This window comes from Scyliorhinus canicula, chromosome 12 (assembly GCF_902713615.1).
Source record: "Scyliorhinus canicula chromosome 12, sScyCan1.1, whole genome shotgun sequence".
Taxonomy (NCBI): domain Eukaryota; kingdom Metazoa; phylum Chordata; class Chondrichthyes; order Carcharhiniformes; family Scyliorhinidae; genus Scyliorhinus; species Scyliorhinus canicula.
Window position 1 is genome coordinate 60058468 of NC_052157.1, and position 11320 is coordinate 60069787.

The 11320-nt window shown below is 53.7% G+C and overlaps 1 protein-coding gene across 1 annotated transcript in view; it reads right to left on the reverse strand.

Annotated features, from left to right (window-relative positions):
• The window catches only part of LOC119974264 (sialic acid-binding Ig-like lectin 13), a 65367-nt gene extending 58575 nt beyond the window's left edge, over positions 1–6792 (reverse strand). The window contains exon 1 of the mRNA XM_038813035.1: positions 6691–6792. Within this exon, the coding sequence (XP_038668963.1) occupies positions 6691–6733 (43 nt within the window). The 5' untranslated portion in view covers positions 6734–6792. The remainder of the gene's footprint in view (positions 1–6690) is intronic.
• Between the last annotated feature and the right edge of the window lie 4528 nt (positions 6793–11320).

Sequence of the window (11320 nt, forward strand, 5' to 3'; positions counted from 1 at the left end):
GAAGTGATTACAGAGGTAGGGAGGTTTGTAGAGGTTTGTAGATGATGGAGGAGTTACAAAGATACAGAGGGTTGCTAAGGCTGGAGCAGATTACAGAGTTAGGGAAGGGTCTAAAGGACTGGAAGAGTTTACAGAGATAGGGAGGGGTTGTAGGGGGCTGGAGGAGGTTACAGAGACAGTGAAAGTAGTAGGGGCTGGATGAGGTTATGACATAGGGAGAGTAGTAGGGGCTGTAGGAGGTTACTTAGATAGGGAGGGTTGTAGGAGCTGAAGGAGGTTACTGAGATGGGGAGGGCAGTATAGGCTGTAGGAGGTTACAGAGTTAGGGAGGGTTGCAGGGACTGGAGGAGCTAACAGAGATAGGGAGGGCAGTAGGGGCTGCAGGAGGTTACAGAGAGGGGGAGGGTTGTAGGGACTGGAGGAGCCAACAGAGATAGGGAGGGCAGTAGGGGCTGCAGGAGGTTACAGAGAGAGGGAGGGTTGTAGGGACTGGAGGAGCCAACAGAGATAGGGAGGGCAGTATAGGCTGTAGGAGGTTACAGAGTTAGGGAGGGTTGCAGGGACTGGAGGAGCTAACAGAGATAGGGAGGGCAGTAGGGGCTGCAGGAGGTTACTGAAACAGGGTGAGATCCAGCAGCTGGAGGAGATTAGACAGATGGGGAGGATTGTATCTTATTCAAGGTGCTTACAGGGAGGTGTGTCGGTGCTGGAGGAGGTTGCAATGATAGGCAGGGTTGTAGTGTATTGGAGTTGGATTCAGAGATAGGGAGGGTTGTTAGGGTTGGAGGAGGTTACAGCAATAGGTAGAGCTCTGTAGCAGGGGGATGTTACAGAGATGGGAGGGGTGAAGGGAGGATGATATAGGGATAGAAAGGGATGTGAGGGCTGGAGAAGATGATTGAATAGGGAGCTTTGTATTGGTTGAGGATGTTACCGAGATAGGAGGGTTTTAGGAAATGAGATGATGGCCGGGATTCTCTCCTACCTGGTGGGGCGGGGGGTCCTGGTGTGTCGGAGTGGCATGAACCACTCTAGCGTCGGGCCGCCCCAAAGGTACGGAATTCTCCGCATCTTTAGGGGATAGGCTCACGCCGGAGTGGTTTCCACTCCGCCGGCTGGCGTGAATGGCCTTTGGCGTCATGCCAGCCGGGGCCGAAAGGACTTCGCTGGCCGGCGTAAATCCACGCATGCGCCGGAGCGTCAGTGGCTGCTGATGTCATACCGGCGCATGCGCAGGGGAGGGGCTGTCTTCCGCCCCCGGCATGGTGAAGAGTGCCCCCACGGCACAGGCCCGCCTGCCAATCAGTGGGCCCCGATCACGGGCCAGGCCACCGTGTGGGCACCCCCTGGGGTCAGATCCCCCCGCGTCCTCCCGCCCACGCTGCCAATCCCGCCGGTCAGGTAGCTGGTTTAATCCACGTCGGCGGGAAAGGCCTGTCAGCGGCGGGACTTCGGTCCATCGCCAACCGGCGCGGGGCGGTTCCCGCCCCCGCCGAATCTCGGGAGGTGGGGATTTGGGGATACGGCGGGGGCGGGATTGACGCCGGCCCGGGACGATTCTTCGACCCCCTAGGGGGGGTCAGAGAATTGCGCCCGATATTGCAGAGATAGGGAGGGTTGGCAAGGACTGGAGGAGTTTTCAGGGATAGGGAGGCTTTATAGGGACTGGAGGCGGTTACAGGGATAGGGGAGGTGTTGGGGCTGGAGGACATTACAGAGATAGGGAGGGTTGTAGGGGCTGGAGGAGGTAACAGAGATTGGTCGAGTTGGAGGAGGTTACAGGTATAGGGAGGGTTGTATGGGTTTGAGGAAGTTACTGAAATAGGGAGGGTTGTAGGGACTGGAAGGAGGTTACAGGGTTAGACAGTGTAATTGGGGCTGGAAGAGATTAAAGAGATAGGGAGAGTTGAGAGCAGGAGAAGGTTACAGGGATAGGGAGGGTTGTAGGGACTAGAGGAGGTTACAGAGATAGGGAGGATTGTAGGGACTAAGGAAGGTTACAGAGATACAGAGGGCTAAAGGGGCTGGAGGGTATTACAGAGATAGGGAAGATTCTGGGGCACAAGGAAGTTACAAAGTTAGATATGGGTCGATGAACTAGAGGTGTTTATAGGGATAGGGAGGGATAGAGGTGGTGGAGGGAACAGAGATTGGGTGTGTTCTAGGGGCTGGAGGAGGTTACTGAGATGTGGAGACTTGTAGGGTTGGAGGAGGTTACAGAGATTGGGAGAGCTGTAGGTGCTGGGGGGTTTATGGGGATATGGAACATTATAGTGGCTGCAGGGTTTTCTAAGATAGGTAGGGTTGTCGGGGGCTGGAAGAGTTTACAGGATAGGGTGGGTTGTAGGGGCTGTAGGAGGTTACAGAGATAGAGATTATTGTAGGGCAGGAGGATGTTGCAGACATATGAGTTGTAGGGGTTGGAGGAGGTTGTAGAGATATGGAGGGTTGTGGGGGCAAGAGGAGGTTACAGAGGTAGGGAGGATTATTGGGGCTGGAGGAGGTTACAGAAATAGGGAGGGTTGTTGGGGCTGGAGAGGTTACAGAGATAGGGAGGATTATTGGGGCTGGAGGTGGTTACAGAGATAGGGAGGGTTGTAGGTGCTGGAGTTGTTCACAGAGGAAAAGAGGCTTTAAGTGGCTGTAGGTGGTTAAAGAGACAGTGAGAGTCATTGGGAATGGAGGGCTTTATAGAAATAGAGAGGGATGTAGCGGCAGGAGTAGTTTATAGAGGCAGGGAGCATTGTCGGGGCTGTAGAAGGTTACGGAAATGGGAAGAGTTGGAAGGCCTGGAGAAGGTTACAGATGTAGGGAGGGTTGAAGGGACTGAAGGAAATAACAGACACAGGGTAGTTTGTAGGGACTGGAGGATCTTATCAAAATAGGGATGATTGTAGGGTCTGGAGGAGGTTACAGAGATCGGGAAGGTTGTCGGGGCTGGAGGAGTTTACAGAGATAGGGAGGGTTGTAGCGGCTGGAGGAGGTTATAGAGATAAGGAGGGTTGTAGTGGCTGGAGGAGATTACAGAGATAGGGAGGGTTGTAGGGGCTGGAGGAGGTTACAGAGACAGGGAGTGTTATAGGGGCTGGAGGAGATAACGGATAGTGAGGATTGTAGGGGCTGATGGAGGTTACAGAGATAGGGAGTAGGGGGGCTATGAGATAGGGAGGGTTGGCGGGGCTGGAGGAGGGTTCCGAATGGAGGGTTGTAGGGGCTGGAGGAGGTTACAAATATGGGAATGGTTGTAGGGGCTGGAGGAGGTTACAGAAATAGGGAGGGTTGTAGGGGCTGGAGGAGGTTACAAATATGGGAATGGTTGTAGGGGCTGGAGGAGGTTACAGAGATAGGGAGGGTGTAGGGGCTGGAGGAGGTTACAGAGATAGGGAGGGTTGTAGGGGCTGGAAGAGGTTACAGAGATAGGGAGGATTGTAGGGCTGGGGAGGTTACAGAGATAGGGAAGGTTGTAGGGGCTGAAGGAGGTTACCGAGATAGGGAGGGTTGTAGGGGCTGGAGGAGGTTACAGAGATAGGGAGGGTTGTAGGGGCTGGAGGAAGTTACAGAGATAGGGAGGGTTGTAGGGGATGGAGGAGGTTACAGAGATAGGGAGGGTTGTAGGGGCTGGAGGAAGGTACAGAGATATAGAGGGTTGTAGGGACTGGAGGAGGTTACAGAGATAGGGAGGGAGGGTTGTAGGGGCTGGAGGAGGTTACAGAATAGGGAGGGTTGTAGGGGCTGGTGGAGGGTACAGAGATAGGGAGGGTTGTAGGGGCTGGAGGAGGTTACAGAGATAGGGAGGGTTGTAGGGGCTGGAGGAGGTTACAGAGATAGGGAGGGTTGTAGGGGCTGGAGGAGGTTACAGAGATAGGGAGGGTTCTTGAGGCTGGAGGAAGTTACAGAGATAAGGAGGGCTGTAGGGACTGGAGGAGGTTACAGAGATAGGGAGGGTTGTAGGGGCTGGAGGAGGTTACAGAATAGGGAGGGTTGTAGGGGCTGGAGGAGATTACAGAGATAGGGAGGGTTGTAGGGTCTTGAGGAGGTTACAGAGATAGGGAGGGTTGTAGCGGCTGGAGGAGGTTACAGAGACAGGGAGTGTTATAGGGGCTGGAGAAGATAATGGATAGTGAGGATTGTAGGGGCTGATGGAGGTTACAGAGATAGGGAGGGTTGTAGGGGCTGGAGGAGCTTACTGAGATAGGGAGGGTTGGAGGGGCTGGAGGAGGTTACAGAAATAGGGAGGGTTGTAGGGGCTGGAGGAGGTTACAAATATGGGAATGGTTGTAGGGGCTGGAGGAGGTTACAGAGATAGGGAGGGTTGTAGGGGCTGGAGGAGGTTACAGAGATAGGGAGGGTTGTAGGGGCTGGAAGAGGTTACAGAGATAGGGAGGATTGTAGTGGCTGGTGGAGGTTACAGAGATAGGGAAGGTTGTAGGAGCTGAAGGAGGTTACAGAGATAGGGAGGGTTGTAGGGGCTGGAGGAGGTTACAGAGATAGGGAGGGTTGTAGGGGCTGGAGGAAGTTACAGAGATAGGGAGGGTTGTAGGGGATGGAGGAGGTTACAGAGATAGGGAGGGTTGTAGGGGCTGGAGGAAGGTACAGAGATATAGAGGGTTGTAGGGACTGGAGGAGGTTACAGAGATAGGGAGGGAGGGTTGTAGGGGCTGGAGGAGGTTACAGGGATAGGGAGGGTTGTAGGGGCTGGAGGAGGTTACAGAGATAGGGAGGGATGTAGGGGCTGGAGGAGGGTACAGAATAGGGAGGGTTGTAGGGGCTGGAGGAGGGTACAGAATAGGGAGGGTTGTAGGGACTGGAGGAGGTTACAGAGATAGGGAGGGTTGTAGGGGCTGGAGGAGGGTACAGAGATAGGGAGTGTTGTAGGGGCTGGGGGAGGGTACAGAGATAGTGAGTGTTGTAGGGGCTGGAGGAGGTTACAGAGATAGGGTGGGTTGTAGGGGCTGGAGGAGGGTACAGAGATAGGGAGTGTTGTAGGGGCTGGAGGAGGTTACAGAGATAGGGAGGGTTGTTGGGGCTGGAGGAGGTTACAGAGATAGGGAGGGTTGTAGGTGCTGGTGGAGGTTACAGAGATAGGGAGGGTTGTAGGGGCTGGAGGAGGTTACAGAGATAGGGAGGGTTGTAGGGGCTGGAGGAGGGTACAGAGATAGGGAGTGTTGTCGGGGCTGGAGGAGTTTACAGAGATAGGGAGGGTTGTAGCGGCTGGAGGAGGTTACAGAGATAGGGAGGGTTGTAGGGTCTTGAGGAGGTTACAGAGATAGGGAGGGTTGTAGCGGCTGGCGGAGGTTACAGAGACAGGGAGTGTTATAGGGGCTGGAGGAGATAACGGATAGTGAGGATTGTAGGGGCTGATGGAGGTTACAGAGATAGGGAGGGTTGTAGGGACTGGAGGAGCTTACTGAGATAGGGAGGGTTGGAGGGGCTGGAGGAGGTTACAGAAATAGGGAGGGTTGTAGGGGCTGGAGGAGGTTACAAATATGGGAATGGTTGTAGGGGCTGGAGGAGGTTACAGAGATAGGGAGGGTTGTAGGGGCTGGAGGAGGTTACAGAGATAGGGAGGGTTGTAGGGGCTGGAAGAGGTTACAGAGATAGGGAGGATTGTAGTGGCTGGTGGAGGTTACAGAGATAGGGAAGGTTGTAGGGGCTGAAGGAGGTTACAGAGATAGGGAGGGTTGTAGGGGCTGGAGGAGGTTACAGAGATAGGGAGGGTTGTAGGGGCTGGAGGAAGTTACAGAGATAGGGAGGGTTATAGGGGATGGAGGAGGTTACAGAGATAGGGAGGGTTGTAGGGGCTGGAGGAAGTTACAGAGATATAGAGGGTTGTAGGGACTGGAGGTGGTTACAGAGATAGGGAGGGAGGGTTGTAGGGGCTGGAGGAGGTTACAGAGATAGGGAGGGTTCTTGAGGCTGGAGGAAGTTACAGAGATAGGGAGGGCTGTAGGGACTGGAGGAGGTTACAGAGATAGGGAGGGTTGTAGGGGCTGGAGGAGGTTACAGAATAGGGAGGGTTGTAGGGACTGGAGGAGGTTACAGAGATAGAGAGGGTTGTCGGGGCTGGAGGAGGTTACAAAATAGGAAGGGTTGTAGGGACTGGAGGAGGTTACAGGGATAGGGAGGGTTGTCGGGGCTGGAGGAGGTTACAGAGATAGGGAGGGTTGTAGGGGCTGGAGGAGGGTACAGAATAGGGAGGGTTGTAGGGGCTGGAGGAGGGTACAGAATAGGGAGGGTTGTAGGGACTGGAGGAGGTTACAGAGATAGGGAGGGTTGTAGGGGCTGGAGGTGGGTACAGAGATAGGGAGGGTTGTAGGGGCTGGAGGAGGGTACAGAGATAGGGAGGGTTGTAGGGGCTGGAGGAGGTTACAGAGATAGGGAGGGTTGTAGGGGCTGGAGGAGGTTACAGAGATAGGGAGGGTTGTAGGGGCTGGAGGAGGTCACAGAATAGGGAGGGTTGTAGGGGCTGGAGGAGGTTACAGAGAGAGGGAGGGAATGAGGAGGATTTGAAAGTGATGGGAAGGCTGTTGCAGTTGAAGTGTTTCCTGGCCGGGAGGGGATCACCAGTAAGCGGTAGTGATACTTGAACAGTTGTGGTGAGTTTCGTGTTCGGGGCCAGCCCAGTGTGGGGTTAACGGAGGACAGAAATCTCACCTTGTGAGAAACAGATTTGTGTTTATAATCTCTTACCTCTCAGCAGAATACAAATGACAAGTATCCCGATATAATCCATTCAATGCTGGTATCAGATCTAAAAATGGACAAAATAATTGAGTTCAAATAAGAGTTGCAATCGTCCTAGACGATCATAGGCTGAGGAGGAATGCTGACTGGTGGCGATTTACTCTGAGAATCACTACAGAGCAGTCCAGGGGTAAGGCGGGGCCTTCCTGAACAGTTCAAATATATTTCTGTCAGGACACAATATGCTGTTCTGAACTATTTTTTTTATTTGTTCATGGGATGTGGGCGTCGCAGGCTGGGCCAGAATTTATTGCCCATCCCTAATTGCCCTTGAGGGGCATTTAAGAGTCAACCAATTGCTGTGGGTCTGGAGTCACATGTAGGCCAGACCAGGTAAGGATGGGAGATTTCCTTCCCGAAAGGACATTAGTGAACCAGCTGGGTTTTTACTGTCAGGGTGTTGATACTGAGGGAGTGCTGCACTGTCAAAGGGTCAGTACTGAGGGAGTGCTGCATTGTCAGAGGGTCAGTACTGAGGGAGTGCTGCATTGTCAGAGGGTCAGTACTGAGGGAGTGCTGCATTGTCAGAGGGTCAGTACTGAGGGAGTGCTGCACTGTCAGAGGGTCAGTACTGAGGGAGTGCTGCACTGTCAGAGGGTCAGTACTGAGGGAGTGTTGCACTGTCAGAGGGTCAGTACTGAGGGAGTGCTGCACTGTCAGAGGGTCAGTACTGAGGGAGTGCTGCACTGTCAGAGGGTCAGTACTGAGGGAGTGCTGCACTGTCAGAGGGTCAGTGCTGAGAGAATGCTGCACTGACAGAGTTCAGTCCTGAACGAGTGCTGCACTGTCGGAGGGTTAGAATTGAGGGAGTGCTGCACTATCAGAGGGTCAGTACTGAGGGAGTGCTGCACTGTCAGAGGGTCAGTACTGAGGGAGTGCTGCACTGTCCGAGGGTCAGTACTGAGGGAGTGCTGCACTGTCGGAGGGTCAGTACTGAGGGAGCGCTGCACTGTCAGAGGGTCAGTACTGAGGGAGCGCTGCACTGTCAGAGGGTCAGTACTGAGGGAGCGCTGCACTGTCAGAGGGTCAGTACTGAGGGAGTGCTGCACTGTCAGAGGGTCAGTACTGAGGGAGTGCTGCACTATCAGGGGGTCTTTACTGAAGGAGTGCTGCACTGTCAGAGGGTCAGTACTGAGGGAGTGCTGCACTGTCGGAGGGTCAGAATTGAGGGAATGCTGCACTGTCAGAGGGTCAGTACTGAGGGAGTGCTGCACTGTCAGAGGGTCAGTACGGAGGGATTGCTGCACTGTCAGAGGGTCAGTACTGAGGGAGCGCTGCACTGTCAGAGGGTCAGTACTGAGGGAGTGCTGCACTCTCAGAGCGTCAGTACTGAGGGAGTGCTGCACTGTCGGAGGGTCAGTACTGAGAGAGTGCTGCACTGTCGGAGGGTCAGAATTGAGGGAATGCTGCACTGTCAGAGGGTCAGTACTGAGGGAGTGCTGCACTGTCAGAGGGTCAGTACGGAGGGACTGCTGCACTGTCAAAGGGTCAGTACTTTTGAAAATAAATTTAGATACCCAATTATTTTTATCCAATTTAGGGACAATTTAGTGTGGACAACCCACATAACCTGCACATCTTTGGGTTGTGGGGGCGAAACCCAAGCAGACACGGGGCGAATGTGCAAACTCCACATGGACAGAGGGTCAGTACTGAGGAAGCACTGCATTGTCGTAGGGTCAATGCTGAAGGGGTGCTGCCTTTTCCGAGGGTCAGGATTGGGGGGGGTTCTACACCTTCGGAGGCCCAGTACTGAGGGATAGCTGTGCTGTCAGAGGATCAGTAACGAGGAAGTGCTGCACTGTTGAAGGGTCAGTATTGAGGGAGTGCTGCACAGTCAGAGGGTAAGTACTGAGGGAGTGATGCACTGTTGAAGGGTCAGTATTGAGGGAGTGCTGCACAGTCAGAGGGTAAGTACTGAGGGAGTGATGCACTGTCACAGGGTCAGTACTGAGGGAGTGCTGCACTGTCAGAGAGACGGTATTGATGGAGTGCAGCAGTGCTCTGGGTCAGTACTCAGGAGGCGCTGCACTGTCAGAGGGTCAGTACTGAGGGAGTGCTGCACTGTCAGAGGGTCAGTACTGAGGGAGTGCTACACTGTCAGAGGGTCAGTACTGAGGGAGTGCTGCACTGTCAGAGGGTCAGTAATGAGGGAGTGCTACACTGTCAGAAGGTCAGTACTGAGGGAGTGCTGCACTGTCAGAGAGTCAGTACTGAGGGAGTGCTGCACTGTCAGAGGGTCAGTACTGAGGGAGTGCTGCACTGTCAGAGGGTCAGTACTGAGGGATGGCTGCACTGTCAGATGGTCAGTACTGAGGGAGTGCTGCACTGTCAGAGGGTCAGTACTGAGGGAGTGCTGCACTGTCAGAGGGTCAGTACTGAGGGAGTGCTGCACTGTCAGAGGGTCAGTGCTGAGAGAATGCTGCACTGTCAGAGGGTCAGTACTGAGGGAGTACTGCACTGTCAGAGGGTCAGTACTGAGGGAGTGCTGCACTGTCAGAGGGTCTGTACTCAGGGAGTGCTGCACGGTCAGAGGGTCAGTACTGAGAGAGTGCTGCACTGTCAGAGGGTCAGTACTGAGGGAGTGCTGCACTGTCTGAGGGCCAGTACTGAGGGAGTGCTGCACTGTCGGAGGGTCAGTACTGAGGGAGTGCTGCACTGTCAGAGGTCCAGTACTGAGGGAGTGCTGCACTGTCGGAGGGTCAGTACTGAGGGAGTGCTGCACTGTCAGGGGGTCAGTACTGAGGGAGTGCTGCACTGTCAGAGGGTCAGTACGGAGGGAGTGCTGCACTGTCAGAGGGTCAGTACTGAGGGAGTGCTGCACTGTCAGGGGGTCAGTACTGAGGCAGTGCTGCACTGTCAGAGGGTCAGTACTGAGGGAGTGCTGCACTGTCAGAGGGCCAGTACTGAGGGAGTGCTGCACTGTCGGAGGGTCAGTACTGAGGGAGTGCTGCACTGTCAGGGGGTCAGTACTGAGGGAGTGCTGCACTGTCAGAGGGTCAGTACTGAGGGAGTGCTGCACTGTCAGGGGGTCAGTACTGAGGGAGTGCTGCACTGTCAGAGGGTCAGTACTGAGGGAGTGCTGCACTGTCAGAGGATGCTACTAGGACTTGATAGTCTGAGTTTTTTCCCTGGAGCATCGGAGGCTGAGGGATGATCTTGTAGACGTCTATAAAATAATGAGGCGCATAGATAAGGTAGATAGTCAACATCTTTTCCCCAAATGTGGAGCTGCCGGTGTTGGACTGGCATGAGCACAGTAACAAGTCCTACAACACCAATTGTTAACCTCAGCACTTCGCTTTACCTCAATCCCACGGAGAACCTCACGATGCTCCACTTCTCCAGCTTCCACCCCAAACACATTAAAGAAGCCATCTCCTTTGGACAAGCCCTCCGTATGCACATGATCTGCCTGGACAAGGAGTGAAACAGACATCTATAGATGCTGAAAGATGCCCTCGTACAAACAGGATATGGCGCTCGACTCAGCGATCGACAGTTCCAACGCGCCACAGCAAAACACCCCACTGTCCTCCTCAGAAGACAAACACGGGACACAACCGACAGAGTACCCTTCGTTGTCCAGTACTTCTTAGAAGCGGAGAAACTACAACGTCTTCTTCGCAGCCTTCAACACGTCATCGATGAAGACGAACATCTTGCCAAGGTCATCCCCATACCCCCACTACTTGCCTTCAAACAATCCCGCAACCTCAAACAAACCATTGTTGGCTTCAAACTTCCCAGCCTTCAGAACAGCAACCATAACACCACACAACCCTGCTGTGGCAATCTCTGCAAGACGTGCCAGACCATCAACATGGATACCACCATTACACGTGAGAACACCACCCACCAGGTACGTGGTACATACTCGTGCAACTTCGCCAATGTTGTCTACCTCATACACTGCAGGAAAGGATGTCCCGAAGTGTAGTACATTGGCGAGACCATGCAGATGCTGCGACCATGGATGAACAGACATTGTGCGACAATCGCCAGGCAGGAATGTTCCCTTACAGTCAGGGAACACTTCAGCAGTCATAGGCATTCAGCCACTGATCGTCGGTTAAGCGTTCTCCAAGGTGGCCTTCAGGACGTGTGACAACGCAGAATCGCCGAGCGGAAACTTATAGCCAAGTTCCCCACACATAAGTACGGCCTCAACCGGGACCTTGGATTAATTTTGCATTACATTCACCCCCCACCATCTGGCCTGGGCTTGCAAAATCCCACCAACTGTCCTGGCTTGAGACAATGCACACCTCTTTAACCTGTGATTATCCCTCACTCCAGTTGCTCCGTCTGGACCTGTAGACTTAATTACCTGCAAAGAGTGCATCTTTGACTTTGTCTATATATATGTTTCTGGAACCCACCTCTTCAGGGGAAGGAGCAGTGCTCCGAAAGCTAGCAATTCAAAACAAACGTGTTGGACTTTAACCTGGTGTTGTAAGACTTCTTATTGTCTTTTCCCAAAGGTAGAGGAGTCTGGAACCTAGAGGGAATAGGTTTAAGGTGAGAGGGAGAGATACAAAAGAGGCCAGAGGGGAAATATCTTCACACTGAGGGT